Below are 16,544 nucleotides of genomic sequence, written 5' to 3'. Positions count from 1 at the left end.
CTGTCACCAGGCTGTATCTCACGAACCGTGATAGCTAGACAGTTGAAATTTTCACAGATGATGTATTTCTGTTGCCGCTATAACAACAAATACTAAAAACAGAATAAAATAAAGATTTAAATGGGGCTCCCATAGGTACAACAAACGTGATTTTTGACCAAAGTTAAGCAACGTCGGGAGTGGTCAGTACTTGGATGGGTGCCCGTTTTTTTTTGCTTTCTTTTTGTTTTTTTTTTGCATTATGGTACGGAACTCTTCGTGCGCGAGTCCGACTCGCACTTGACCGGTTTTTGGTCTACCTCTGCCCCGGCTAATCTGCGGTGTCCATTCAGTAGCCACTTTGGCCCACCGATCCGGGTGCATACGGCAGACGTGTCCCGCCCAATCCCACTAAAGATTAGCGGCCCTAACACCCACATCTACTACACCAGTTCTGGAGCGCAGTTCGGTGTTCCTAGCCCAATCGGGTTCTTTATCTTGAATGGAATTTGGAAAAATATTGCGTGTTTTACTTTTACTATACTTTCTTGGCGCGTTGATTGATTCGCTAGAGTCAATTTGGAAAGAGAAGAGTCAAAGAATGTATGGGGCCCAATACAACAGACTCTACCTAAATACTATATCTTGATATTCCTGATTATACCTTATATATATACCTTATATGTATTACCTTATATGCAAAGCCCGGTGAGCAAAAATGTACTTTTCCTAGTGCTTAATTAAATATCGACTATTCTATCTACATCCATACGAAAAATCGTTGAATCAAAATCAGAAAATGTATTGATTAAACTATTGTATATTAGTTATATTACGAAAATTATACAAATTATTAAAAAAATACAAACAGTTCATTTAAATTTGTGTGCAACTATAATATTTCTGAATTTCATGGCTCCTCTACACGATGAGCCAGCGCCGGCGCCGGCCAATCCAAGGGACGCAGCCATGCGGTAGAATGAGATGAGAAATTTCACTTGCTCCCTCTAACGCATAAATGTGTCCCTTGGAGTGGCCGGCGCTGGCCCATCGTGTAGAGGAGCCATCATAACTATGATACAGTACATCCTGCTTTTTAGAGTTCCGTACCCAAAGGGTAAAACGGGACCCTATTACTAAGACTTCGCTGTCCGTCCGTCCGTCCGTCTGTCACCAGGCTGTATCTCACGAACCGTGATAGCTAGACAGTTGAAATTTTCACAGATGATGTATTTCTGTTGCCGCTATAACAACAAATACTAAAAACAGGATAAAATAAAGATTTAAATGGGGCTCCCATACAACAAACGTGATTTTTGACCAAAGTTAAGCAACGTCGGGCGTGGTCAGTACTTGGATGTGTGACCGTTTTTTTTGCATATTTTTCCGTTTTTTTTTTGTATTATGGTACGGAACCCTTGGTGCGCGAGTCTAACTCGCACTTGCCCGGTTTTTTATCGACATCGACTTATAAAATACCTATGTGTCCTCGCACTATTGAGACGTCAGCACATAATTTCTCCCGTGTTTTTATTTGCATATTGTACGATTCATGATTGCGGATGACGTCATTTTTCCGGGATAAAAGGTATAAGATAGTAATCAGAATCACACTGGCGATGGCGCCACATCCGGTTGCGGCTGGTAGATGTACCTACTTACTTTAAAGTAGGTAGGTATCATAGTCTAATAAAACATGGTCTTCTCTTCCCAGAGTGACACAAGCCTACGTCACAATAACATGGCCGCTATATATAGCGCTATCGCATATTATCATATAGGGCTGTCGCATGATGTAGGCTTGTGTCAGTCAGGTGACCTAAAAAAGACGGGAAGAGAGTACCAGGCGGAGTATATTATTATACCATGGTAGGTACTATTTTTCTGCGGGTTGTAAACTACCTGTCGCACCAAATTTTATACAAATGTTTTTGATCATTTTGACTTTTCTAACATACTAAGTAACAAAACAACTGAACGCTTTAGATGCCTATATTCACCACAACTAAATGAGTAAAAGTAGCTAATTTCGATTATATCTGAGTTTGTTGTCCGACCGAAAACTGCTCTTTTTGCTTTTTTTGAACGTTCATTTGTGCACTAGATTCGGTCGATTTTATACGGAAACCAACCGAAACTTGCTTCAAAATGTCGGTGAACCTTAACAACACTTAAGGCGACTTGCACCATTCACTAACCTGGGGTTAACCGGCTAAACTTGCAGTTACCATGGTTACCAGTACAATTTGACACTGAGTTGACGGTTATCCGCTTAACCCCGGGTTAGTGGGATGGTGCAAGTGGGCCTTAGGTATTTTACTACTAACCTCTGACAGACCCATTATGTTTTAAAAACAAAAATGCCTAAACTCTGACTCACGGCACATAATGATTTAAAAATGGAGTTATGTGCAGGATGTATCATTCCAACCGAGTTTTGATTGTATGATAATATAATTAATATGTGTAGGATGAATCTGACTTTGTTCCTAGAAAAACAATATAAAAACTTGTTTAGTCATTTTAAAATCTTGCCAAGGTAGTCAAGGAAAAATTATGGTATTTACCTAGTTAGTTTAACAGTCGAAATAATGCCGCAGATTTTTTTGGAAATGTCTCATAATAGCCCTAAAAATAGAAAATTAAATACATATTATCCATAGGTAGGGTAGACCGAGGTGAGTTAAAACAGGGGTAAGTGGAAACAATGTCAATTTTGCGGTATTTATAAACGTTTTGAGGGACCAGCGGACGGTGACACGCAGCTAAACAACGTTTTTTCCAGCCCGCTAACATTTGACATCAATTAACGTTGTTTCATCCTTCCTATAGTTCGTTTTATTTAGCATTAGAAAGAACTCCACAGAAGCAAGCGTGCAGTTTTTATCAAGCTCTTTAATTGTTAATAATTATTGAATTATCTAATGTAGCATGGTCAATACATATAATTTACTTCAAATTATTACCGCTAAAAGTGCCGGATTTGGAACCACAAGCTTACTTCTGCGTAGTTCTTTCTAATGCTAAATAAAACGAACTTTAGAGATTCACCATAATTTCACACAAGCTTCACGTTTAAAATAACACTAGCACTGCGAAGGCTATCAAAATCGCTGCAGACTTTTCGTAGGTACGAGTACTATTAGTACAACACGTGGTATTTTGGTTTTTTGTTTGTCATATTGTTTTACCTTTATTTATAATTGTTTTCAACCTTCAACGCTAAATTGTATGTTAAGTGTATTGCAATACAAGGTGATCGCCTTGTCAAACTTTCACTCATACAAATGTCACATTTGAAATGCTAAGTGATGCCGTTTCTTATTCATGACTGTCGATACACGGGCCAATGACTCTGTTCTGCAAAAATATCAAGAAGATATCAGTGCCCTGTTTATCAAAAGCTTGTATCTTGTAATACAAGTGGAAGTCCCTTTCTAACAAAAGCTGTCAAAAAGGGACTTCCACTTGTATTAGAAGTTACAAGGTTTTGATAAACAGGCCACAGGGGTGATCAGCAATGTTGGCCGAAACGTTAATGCAATTGAAAATTCTTGACCATTAACCAGTACAAGTTGAACCGTCAACTGTAACCGTCCGTTACCGTTTATGGTTCAATTTGTAATAGTTAATGGTCAAGAATTTTCAATTAACGTTCGGCCAACACTGGCTGATCAGGGGGACTAGCCAAAGCCAAGGGATAGACGCCGTCAGATATAGGAGGTTTTGGGATTATATGAGCAACTTTTTCGGGGTTGGTTCCATAGTAAATATTGCTCAGTATAATCCCAAAACCTCCCTGGCAAGGGAAATTCACTTATTTTTTAGCCACCGTATATAGATACGATACGGCTAAAGTGTTCACAAATATCTGAACAAAGGGTCTATTATCAAGAACCAAGTGTGGTTCTGGTTCTCGCCATAAATATGTACTTTTTTGGGTTCCGTACCCAAAGGGTAAAAACGGGAACCTATTACTAAGACTCCACTGTCCGTCTGTCTGTCTATCACCAGGCTGTCTCATGAACCGTGATAGCACAGTTGAAATTTTCACAGATGATGTATTTCTGTTGCCGTTATAACAACAAATTCTAAAAAGTACGGAACCCTCGGTGGACGTGTCCGGGCACTTGTCCGGGTTTTTTTTAACAGTAAAATCGTTATTGCATCCCAACAGGCAACCATCCCGACGCCCCAGACGAATAACGTAGTAACTGACCATTGACCTCACACAACCGCCGCCATTTTAAATTATTTCATTTTAATTTACCTGTGCCCGGGTCGTTAAAGCTTCGCGGATGATATCAAAAACGCGCACAATTTTCAACCTTAATCCGTCGACATAAGATACAGATATTACCTGAAGGTTTTGCGCCAATAATGACCAAAGGCTTGTCATTCGATCGCGCTCGCTATACGGAGTCGCACGCGCACCGTTCGTGTGAAATTTCCATGATCGTGTTTTGTTTTTGTGGAAAAACTCGACACTTTTGTTTTCATAGCGTTAGTTTTTCCTCGGCGACTGTGTTTTGTTTTTAATTAGTGTTTGTGAAAATGGTGCGTAGTGCAAAAGTGTGGTTTGTGAGGCGCACCAAAGTGGTGCCTGAGCCGTCGGTGTATAGTGTGCCTATTGATATGTCTTCGACCTCTACGCTGGATGTTGCCAATTTGGATGTGGTTGTAAGTGTGTTTTTAAGTATTACGGTTAAGTATTACATAATCTGTGGCGAAGGGGGACAACATGTGCGAATCGGTGAGGTAATCATGTTAGTTGTTATTTTATACTCGATCAAGCATTAAGATTATTTAATACTATCGTCAATAGGTACTCAACAGCCAACAAGTAAACAATCTGATGGTTAGAGCTTAGAGCTAGACCAAGAAACGTCTGCAGCGATTTTGATAGCCCACACAGTGCAATTGTTATTTATACGTCATAATACAACAACAATACAATACAATACAACAAGAACAACAACAACACAATACAATAGAATATAGAATATAGAAATTTGACATTTAAATTAACACTCGCACTGCGTGGGCTATGAAAATCGCTGCAGACTATTCTTGGTCTAACTCTATCAGACCACCTGATGGTTATCACCAATGAAAGCTGGCAACTGCAGGGGAGTCACATGAGCGTTGTTTACCCATAAAATCTGTACACTTTTGTACAACTTCACACTAGTCCATACCCATAGCGTGTAGTTTTTTGAAAAAATCATGTCATGAATGCGTTGAAAGTGATAATATTGTTTATCACTTGGACATAAATATTTTGCTTCATTAAAATACACAACGTTTACAAGCTAACCTAAGCTGTTAGGCAACCTACATGAGTAACAATTGAATAAAGTGTGTAGCCAGTGTTAATGTTTATGAAAACTTAACAAACTATCGATCGTATGAAACATTTGTTACCCTATCGTCAGGTGACAAGCAAAAGTCACTAATTACTAAAAAAATCAACCTTCTTTTAGTACTAATATGGTTCACTATAATCACTATGGCTATGAACTTGTGGTGGTACTTAGTGACTTTTGCTTGTCACCCGACGATATGCGGTAGAGTCATGTAGATGTACCTAACTATTTCCACTATTTTTCACGCTCAATGGAAAAAGACCATAAATGCGAATTTGCTTAAAAACATAGATTTCATTTATTCATAATTATTTTGACCTAGGTACAGTTATTACATAATTATATGTATAGGTATAATTTTAAATAGGAAGTAACAGCTAACGTAGGTCGGTTGTATACGTTATAGTCTTATAGTGTAGGTATAACGTTTTCAATCGATATATTATTGGGTAAAAGTTAATTACATTTTAATGTCTTTTTTATCTTAGATGCGTAGTTTTGACCTCATACGTTTGTAGACGCTGATTGGTGTCCTAGCGGTAAGAGCGACTTTCAATCCGGAGGTCGTGGGTTCAAACCCCGGCTCGTACCAATGAGTTTTTCGGAAATTTTGTAAGAATTAGGTATCATTTGATATTATAACCAGTTGCTTTTCGGTGAAGGACAACATCGTGAGGAAACCGGACTAATCCCAATAAGGCCTTTATGCCTCTGGGTTGGTACGTCAATTCTTGGGATTAGTTGCCAAGCGGACTGTGCTCTCATGAGCCGTGGCAAAATGCCGACATAACGCGAGGAAGAAGAAGAGCTAAAATTAAATATAAAACTATAACGAATGAAATTTATTTATCCTATGTCATAAAGTAATACATACATACAATTAATAAAATGTTACACAGTAAAACGTGACATTTCTCCAAAACAAGTGTTTTCGCCAGTAAACATAAATACTTTATTAGTAAGCATACAAACGTAGGTAAGTACAATAGGTAACGTACAAACAAACAGTACCTCACGTTCGTTAAAGAATAAACAAGTGCGAGTCGGACTCGCGCACGAAGGATTCCGTACCATAACGCAAACAAAAAAACACAATAAAAGCAAAAAAAAAAACGGTCACCCATCCAAGTACTGACCACTCCCGACGTTGCTTAACTTTGGTCAAAAATCACGTTTCTTGTATGGGAGCCCCATTTAAATCTTTATTTTATTCTGTTTTTAGTATTTGTTGTTATAGCGGCTCGTGAGATACAGCCTGGTGACAGACGGACGGACGGACGGACGGACGGATGGACAGCGAAGTCTTAATAATAGGGTCCCGTTTTACCTTTTGGGTACGCAACCCTAAAAAAAGAAACGACTACAACTGCACCATTCTTTTGTGTGAAGTCGGATAGCGATATTCCCACGGTCCATGGTTTTTGTACGTTACCGGGAACAGAATATAATATGTTTCTAGGAAAAACAACTCCCACGTTATTGATACTGGATAATGGAAACGTGCCATTTATGCGAGAAAAATCGTGTTAAAATCATGTCATTTTTAGCTTGATTTATTTGTAATTTTTTTTTAACAAATGCCTATTTTAAATCAATTACAAACTATTTAAGTATCGTATGCTAGATTTTTGTATTTTGTGTCGGTAATCGGTATGTGTTTGTTTTATTACATTAACCCCTCGCATGCGGCCTGTCAAATATAATCATTGAAAAAGTGACCTTGACATTTAAAACAATAGATTTAAATTCACACGCATCGATCCGTGTCTGTCTAACGAGGGCTTAAGTGTCATGATTTTTATTAATCCTTTTTTTTTTGTTAAGTAATTCAAATTAAACTGTCAAAACTGCCTTTCGTACAAAGTTAACGAGGACTTGTATCTACACCACTGAAAAAACAGTAATATTTAGTTATTTCATAAACACTTATACTCGTAGTACAAACAAAAGCTGAAATAAATATGAAAAATGTCAGTAGCGACATTTTTTAAAACCGCCATACGTTCAACATTGCGCATTTTTTACTTACATCTTTTTGCATTTGATCCCACAATGCATGTCAGCCAAGACAACAACGTCCACATAACAATTTTATTAAAACGCAAAAAGCAGTGGAAACTGTACCATAACAATATATTAATAAGGTTTAAATTCAAAAATTCTTTCAAGTTTACCTAATTGGCCAGTTTATAAGCTTACCTGTGTGTTATCTCTATTTATGCTAATGTTGCCTACTATTATAAACTTTATTCTATGGGTATAAAGTTCAAATTGGCTTGTAGTTTGAAATAAAGGCTCGTAAAGCCTGTTGGAATGCCTTGAGTGATTGCTTCAACATTCCTTTAGACGCAACGTGATTTGATTCACCGTTTTAAACCCTCTACACACTGTCACACTGTCAGTTAATTTAATACTGATAAGGATACACATATATAAATAGTACCTACTCTGTTATATGTGTATTTACCCTAGTTACGAAACATAAAATGTGACGTTATCTATGAAAAGGGACCTTATTGTAGATGGCACTTACGCCACTATTAACGATGCTCCGATGTAAATACAATGCCGCGCGACGCTGTGCGGCGTAAGCGCCATCGACAATAAGGTAAGGGACCTTATTGTCGATGGCGCTTACGCTTCATAACTAGATAATGCCCCCCAAATTATTTTTTTCATAATTGGCGTACCTAATACCTTAAAAGGAAAAATCGGAACCGTTATTGAATCACTTTGTTGTGTCTGTCTGTCAAGATAACCCGTGGAGGTATCGAGTTGAAATTAAAACCGTATTATTGTACTCAGGTCTACAGTCTCTTCAAACTCAAAAAAATAGGGTATAAGTAGGTACTTTCTGTTGACCTAGAACCATGAAATTTGGCAAGTGATGTCGATGTTATACTACAAATACAAGGAAAATTTAAAAAAATAGATTGTAAAAAAAAAGTTTAATTTGTGCGGAACCCTTGGTGGGCGAATCCTAGTCGACTTTGTCCGATTTTGTAATTAAATTTAGAATGCTTAATTTGTCAGTGTGACACCGCCTTACGTCACCTTACCTACCTATGTAGGTAGGCTGTAGGCTACCTTTATTGATAGAGAATGAATCACAAAACACAAATAAATACTTATTCTGATTGTGTGGTTATAACAACCATTTTATAAGTATTTGTTACATTAGTATCGTAACGTACCGTCACTGTTACCCGACTTTAAACCTTATTAGAAACCCTTAAGGTCGACCGATAGTTAGGTAAGTACTGGTAGTACCTAGGTAAGTACTTACTTACTCCTACTACACGTAACTGATTGCGTATAGGGGAAATACTTTGTTACGCGTCAGGCCCGCCTACTGTATTGTTGTTCATAAAAATGTTAGTAGTATGGTATGAATGAATATCTGTCTGGCCATCCATAGCACGGGATGGCAAAAAAACCGGGCAAGTGCGAGTCGGACTCGCGCACAAAGGGTTCCGTACCATAATGCAAAAAAAAAAAAGAACGGTCACCCATCCAAGTACTGACCACTCCCGACATTGCTTAACTTTGGTCAAAAATCACGTTTGTTGTATGGGAGCCCCATTTAAATCTTTATTTTATTCTGTTTTGAGTATTTGTTGTTATAGCGGCAACAGAAATACATCATCTGTGAAAATTTCAACTGTCTAGCTATCACGGTTCGTGAGATACAGCCTGGTGACAGACGGACGGACGGACGGACGGACGGACAGCGAAGTCTTAGTAATAGGGTCCCGTTTTACCCTTTGGGTACGGAACCCTAAAAAATACTGCATTTAGGATTAGGTAAATCTTTTTGCGATTTCGGGGTTGATCCCATAGTAAAAGTAGCTCAGTATAGTCCTTAAACCTCCATGGCAACGGAAATGCAGTTATTTTTTAGCCACCGTGTAGGTAGGTAGGTAGGTAGGTACCTATATTTATGTATTATCTATTAGATACCTCTACTAAAATACCTTCGTTCGATAGTATGACAAAAATACGGCAACATAAAATATAGTAATTTATACAATCGTGATATAAAGAAAGCTTTTCCGTACTCGTACCATGATTAGGCCATGAAGTTTGCTGAGTAGCCTAAGTAAGGTAATACTTACAAGATACACACTTCGTTCGACAGTATGACAAAAATACGGTACCATAAAATATAGTAATTTATACAATCGTGATATAAAGAAAGCTTTTCCGTACTCGTACCATGATTAGGCCATGAAGTTTGCTGAGTAGCCTAAGTAAGGTAATAATACTAACAAGATAAAGATATAGATATCTAAAGGACGAATGAGAAATATCTTTGCCTGGCAAATAAAACCTGTCAGGCATTCCAAGAATGTCGTATTTTAATTAGCAATACACATGTAATATTTAGAACTAATTTATTACCAGTAGAAGAATGTATATATAATTTTAACGTTTATTCTTAGAAAACACATTTGTAATGTAGGTTTTTTTGTATCTATTTTCAATGGTTTTCAATTTAATGACTTTGGCGACCACAGAATTTCTGACGCTGACACATAGGTTTAAAATTTTATCCTTATCAATGATATTCTGACCGCAATTTTTAATATTTTATTTTCCAACGAGTCTCTATATACTCACTATTAAACTACCTACATATTATATGTTCAAAATAATTCTATCTATTGAAAATAAGAAAAAGTGCCTAAACTCGACCTATTTTTTTCAATATTTTAAGGAGATTTTTGAAACTCACCATCATTATTTCCTAAAGCCGACCTCTGACTATCAGTCAGCCGGACGATATCGGCCTGTCAGTTGTTCGGAGCTGTCAAAATTTTGTTCTAACTGACAGGCCGGTATTAGGGAATGCAAATTGGTTATTTTTTGTATGGAAGTAACCGCGGTTTCGGTTAATAACCGATTATTTCCATACAAAAAATAACCGAAAATAACCGATTTGCATTCCCTAGCCGGTAACGTCCGGCGGCCTATTAGTCAGTGGTCGGCTTTACTTAGCGTTCATATTTTCATATAAAATATGCCACTTTATCATCGACCCCAAAATAATACATAAGTACAAATAATAAACATGGCCCACTTGCACCATTCCACTGATCCGGGATTAACCGGTTAAACTTGGAGTTACCATGGTGACGAGTACAATTTGACACTAGGTTAATGGTTTAATCGCTTAACCCCCCCGGGCTAGTAGGATGATGCAAGTGGCCCTTACATACAAAGCTGAGGGCAACGGGAAGTTAAAATGTATCGGTAATGGAGCATTCCACGGGCTGTCCCGTACAAACGCATTTTATTTCGTGTGTTGAGATTTTTTGCCATTTAAAGTAGCCAATTATTTTTCTGTGCATAATTTTGACCATTTGTCATAGAAAACGAAACTCTTGCACTTGCAAATCATCAGAAAATCGCGTTTGTACGGGACAAATGGTAGACAATTTCATGGAATGCTCCTAATTCAGTTGATCGATTTAGAAACTCCCACCGTTCAATAAATTTAACCCCCAAAATTCCGATGTTTGCTTCATCTTCCTCGCGTTATCCCGGCATTTTTGCCACGGCTCATGGGAGCCTGGGGTCCGCTTGACAACTAATCCTAAGAATTGACGTAAGCACTAGTTTTTTACGAAAGGGACTGCCATCTGATCTTCCAACCCAGAGGGGAAAGTAGGCCTTATTCCTCACGTTGTTTTCCTTCACCGAAAAGCAACTGGTAAATATCAAACGATTTTTCGTACATAAGTTCCGAAAAAAGTCATTGGTACGAGCCGGGGTTTGAACCCGCGACCACCGGATTGAATTCCGATGTCTGCATATACATATCTACATAAGTCAAATACCTTAGTCGATACAGCTCAAAGTTAGCGGAAGCAGTTATAAAGTTGACCCAAAAATTTTTTATTAAGCTATGAGCTTCATCACATATGTTCCTTGATAGTGAGGATGTTAAGTGCAAACACCTTTTTTTTCTTGATTAAAGCATGAAATTTGGCACAGTTGTTCCTTATATCAAATCAAGCCGATTTAGATCGGTAGCCCGAAGGAGCCCCCCCTCTGGGGCCCGAGAGGGGGGGTCAAAGTACCGCTCCGCCCGGCTTCATTCTAAAAATTCTAACAGGCCCCGTTAAGCTAATAGGTCTTATTTGGTATCAATTTCGGATAAATCAATAACGTAGAATTCATTTCTGATATAAAAGAAATGCAATTTGTAGAAAAAAAATAAAAAAAAAATAAAAAATCTAATTTTTCAAGTGTAATATTTATTTTTTATTTAGTATCAAAATTAAACTGCCTGGTTTTTCTTCATACAAAAAATATGACAATAAAGCCTATTTAATACAGATTTGAAAAACGTAACTTTTCCTTACCTTTATTAAAAGAAAATTGCATAAAAAAAATCTTATATCGTCTCGCGCGGTGAATATCTTTTTACCGACATCGGCATCGTTATGGACAACATCCGAAGTACACACTCTGGAGACCGATTAAATGTATTGTTTATTGTTGTAGATCCTTTATAGATCCTATTATAAAGATAGAAAAGCGTACAAATATTATTTTTTATGTGTCGTTCAGTGAAAAAAGGGACCTAGGAAAAAATATCATAGAGCCTCGCGTTTGTATAGAAGCATACTCGTATTTAATTAGTGTCAACCACTCCATGGACTCCATGGTCGCTATTCTCAATGAATAAGAAGTAAACTGTAAGTATTATTAAATCTTTTTATTACATTATACCACACTTTAATTTTGCGACTTGTGTATTAAAAAATACAATTCCTTCCCCCGGCACATGAATGCGTACATTTCATCATTCACGTATATAATATATGTCAGTTTCAACCATATTCTGGCCACAGCAGGGTTATCAGAACAGTTTGGAAACAGTCATCTGCTCCTTGCTTCCATTCCCAAGAAGACAGACTGAGCAAGTTTAAAGAGGAACTAACGTCTGACCCCCAACCCCAAACATATAATTCTATCCTGATAAGGCTGCTTCTGTTTCAATAGTCTATTCAAGTAAATAATTATTTCAGGCATTTTTTAATTATTTAGCAACGGCTTTATCAGTAAGGTATTCACTTTACAAGGCTATTTCACATATCATCATATGAACTTATAATAAACTTTTGGCGAATGTTATTTATTTACTGATATTGCTCTATCCTGTAGGAGCTTGAATCCTTGTATCGGCCAAGCTAAAAAGGGTCTATGCTTAGATCTCACTTTTATACACCGTATATTAAATGGGGAACCCGGTTCAAATCCTAGAAGGCATATATTTGTGTTTATCGTGAAAGCTTGTTCCTGAATTACCTATGGATGTTTTGAGTGTATTTATCAAATACATATTATCATATATATATCATCTAGTCTTATTATCACAAGTCTTATTGGGCTTACAGTATTACAAAGTCGATCGAGAGAATGCTTGAAATACGAGTAAGACTCCTGGTGTTTCAGAGCCCGATAGAAATAAGAGTTAAATTTACCATGATGATAAGCTTCACTTATAACCACTGATATTTTAGATGATGATTTTTGAGACACTGTGTTGACAAAACTTCGAAGAGTTATAAGTCCTTATTTATGCCATCGCGAAATTGTGTAGAGAAACATGTCATAAGTAATGTTCCTCGTGAGGTTCCGAATACTCCAAGAACCATGAAGAGTCCGATTCATTTCATATGATGGCCCTAGTTGCAGATGCTGTAAAACAGTCATTGCAAGGTATTGATAAGCACAGTAGACACAGACGATGTAGTTATAGCAGCTAGACTAGATTCATGCGTACGAATATTTCCCCAACTACAGGATTTGTGGGCTCACGTTAACACAGTGGAAAACTCAATTATATCACATGTCACTCCATTGCATCCACAATAGGCCAGGGAATTATATTTTTAAGCCAATAAAATTATCTATTCTGTAAGCTACTTAACTAAACTCTTTTATTTACCCTAAAAGAGTTGAAGTCTTACCCCTGTTTCGAGCATTCAGTGGAAAGGGTAGAAAAAGTGAGTTCGAAACATGGAACCAGTTCAGAGTTCAGCCATGCCACTACAAGGATCCAAGCTCTTACAAGATGGAGCAATAGCGGTGGCTAAAAGCATTCCCCTAAAATACTAAAATGAGTTATTATATGTTCGGTAATAAGTGCAATATTGAAGAAGACAAGTTACACCGGGATATTGAAATGAAGAGTTGTATAATGTTATACCTGTTCAAAAGGGAGCCGTATAAATGCCTCATTACGCGCAGTGTACCGTGTGGTTGATGTTTGGGATCAGACATTAGTTCGTCGTCAAACTTGCTCAGTCCGTCTTCTTGGGAATGGAAGCAAGGAGCAATGACTGTTTCCAAACTGTTCTGACAACCCTGCTGTGGCCAGAATATGGTTGAAACTGACATATATACGTGAATTATGAAATGTATCCTTTCATGTGTCGGGGGAAGGAATTGCATTAATACACAAGACGCAACTTTGAAGTGTGGTATAATGTAATAAGTAAGCAGACTAAATAATACTTACAGTTTACTTCTTATTAATAGGGAATATTACGCAAAACTCTGCGTAGGTAGCGCCACTACCACTATCTGTCAATCACTAACAATCTGGGGGTCTGCCGCGAAACAAAAAAATCGAAGTTTCGTTGTCTAATCCCTCTATCACTCTTGCATATTCGATAAAGAGGCAGATAACTTAATTTCGATTTTCGCGTTTACCGGTAGGCCCTGGTTAACAAATCGCCTTGATGCATCAATGTCATATTTTATTGTCTGTGAAAACTTGTCAAAAAACAGTTTAAGGTACAGTATGTATAAGTTAGTTTATGAATTTACTAGAGTCGGTAGTGCTGCACTCTGGCGGCAGAACATTGCAGTAATATCCCCTATTGAGAACAGCGACCATGGAGTCCATGGAGTGGTTGGCACTAACTAAATACCTACGAGTATGCTTCTATACAAACGCGAGGCTCTGTGATATTTTTTTCCAAGGTCCCTTTTTTCACTGAACGACACATAAGAAAATATTTGTACGCTTTTCTATCTTTATCTATCTACAACAATAAACAATACTTTTAATCGGTCTCCAGAGTGTGTACTTCGGATGTTGTCTATATCGATTCCGATGTCGGTAAAAAGATATTCACCGGCGCGAGACGATATAAGTTTTTTTTAATGCAATTTCCTCTTAATGAAGATATGTAAAAGTTATGTTTTTAAAATCTGCATTAAATAGGCTTTATCGTCATATTTTTTCAATGTAGAAAAACCAGGCAGTTTAATTCTGACAATAAATAAGAAACAAAAATTAAACTTGAAAAATTAGATATTTTGAGTTTTTTTTAATTTTTTTCTACAAATTGCTAATTTTTTATACCAGAAATAAATTCAACGTTATTGATTTATCCGAAATTGATACCAAATATGACCTATTAGCTAAACGGGGCCTGTTAGAATTTTTAGAATGAAGCCGGGCGAGCGGTACTTTGACCCACCCCCCTCTCGGGCCCCAGAGGGGGGGCTCCTTCGGGCTACCGATCGAAATCGGCTTGGTTTGATATAAGGAACAACTGTGCCAAGTTTCATGCTTTAATCAAGAAAAAAAAGGTTCGACCTTTTTTTGTCACTTAGAACCCTAGCTAATGGTGATGATGGGCATCCGAAGACGAAAATAATGAACTGTTTAGCTTTTAAATGTTTTATTGTAAGAACATTTCTTGATGTGTATTATTGAGCGACATCGTCTTTTAGACTATAAGCTCGTTAAATAAAGATTTTAAAAAAAATCACGCTGTCACGTGACACGTACTCAAGAACGACCATCATCCGTACAGGAATCGGCAAAAACCAACTTAAAAAGCCAGTGTTGTTTTTAGTGGTCTAAGAACTCTCGCGTTGCTTTTCTGTGTGGCTTAAAGAGCCGCAATTGTACCTTCAAAGAGCCGCGGACTGCCGACCCCTGGCGGCCTAGTCAAGGTGACGATCGCTTGCGCTTCACCACCGAATCGCTTTGTCTCTCTATCACTCTTCCATGTTAGTGCCACAGTGAGAATTGCGTTTCGTTTCCTACGTAGCGTTAGCGATTGATATGTCTACAGTACGGGGCCTGCCGGCCTAGCCAAGGTGACGATCGCTTGCGCTTCGCCATCGAATCGCTTTGTGTCTCTCTATCACTCTTCCATATTAGTGTGACAGAGACAGTTGCGTTTCGATCGCTACGTAGCGTTAGCGATTGACATGCTATCTACGGGGCATGGACTAGTCAATAGCAATAGCCACTCGTATTGGGAACAGTGCAACACAAAGGAGTGGGTCAACGCCGTTTCCTGCCATTTACACGACAATACCGCCATCGTCACGCTGCCAGTGCCAACACACGAATATTTACACGCATATTTGCTGCTGCACTGCACAAGAATATTTACAAGGATCGAATAACCAGCCGGCGCGTATTATGGATAGCTTTATCCATCTTTATCCACGTGATAAAATAACTGTCACTGTTTAACACCGTGGGATAGAAAGTGACGGACACCGTTTTATCACGCTGTCACGTAGACAAGAACGACCATCATATCCGTACTGAACTGACCATAACATGTCATCATCATCATCATCATCTCAACCATAAGACGTCCACTGCTGAACATAGGCCTCCCCCTTGGACCTCCCGTACCGGTTGGAAGCGACCCGCATCCAGCGTCTTCCGGCGAACTTAACAAGGTCCATAAAATGTACAGATGTCTAATTAGATTAAGCGCCACTTGCCTCCCACCTCACCTCCCACTGACTTGGGGTTAATCGGTTAAACCGTTAACCCAGTGTCAAATTGTACAGGTAACCATGGTAACTCCAAGTTAAACCGATTAATCTCGGGTTAGTGAATGTACAAGCTAAGAAAGATAGATAAATACTAATTTACTCTAAAAAAAATTTAAGTCAAAAGCCAACAAGCGTTTTTAAATTAATTTTACTCTGTAGTTAGTAGAATATTGTGTCACAATTCTCATAATGTGAGATTAATGGCCTCTCCACACGTCACGATAATCGCATGCGATCGAGAAGTGCCGTGGTCTTCTCCGAGACCGGGACAACGCCGTCCTCGAAACGTCGGAGGTAAATCTTAAAACTTAAATACGCGATTAAGTCCCGTTGTGCAGTTTGATAATGTTTAATCATCGTGAAAGTTTA

The 16,544-nt window shown here is 38.1% G+C and overlaps 1 protein-coding gene across 2 annotated transcripts in view; it reads left to right on the top strand.

Moving 5' to 3' along the window:
• Window positions 1–4,404: 4,404 nt before the first annotated feature.
• LOC134671696 (phospholipid phosphatase 3-like) overlaps window positions 4,405–16,544 on the top strand; it is a 130,722-nt gene continuing 118,582 nt past the window's right edge. For both annotated transcript variants that reach the window (XR_010099256.1, XM_063529525.1), the window contains exon 1: window positions 4,405–4,659. Coding sequence is in view for 1 of the 2 variants with exons in the window: in XM_063529525.1 (XP_063385595.1) it covers window positions 4,534–4,659 (126 nt within the window). In the remaining variant the exon portion in view is untranslated. The remainder of the gene's footprint in view (window positions 4,660–16,544) is intronic.

This window comes from Cydia fagiglandana, chromosome 16, assembly GCF_963556715.1.
Source record: "Cydia fagiglandana chromosome 16, ilCydFagi1.1, whole genome shotgun sequence".
Taxonomy (NCBI): Eukaryota; Metazoa; Arthropoda; class Insecta; order Lepidoptera; family Tortricidae; genus Cydia; species Cydia fagiglandana.
The sequence above is the reverse complement of the archived record's forward strand: the minus strand, read 5'-3'. Positions and strand labels throughout refer to the sequence as shown.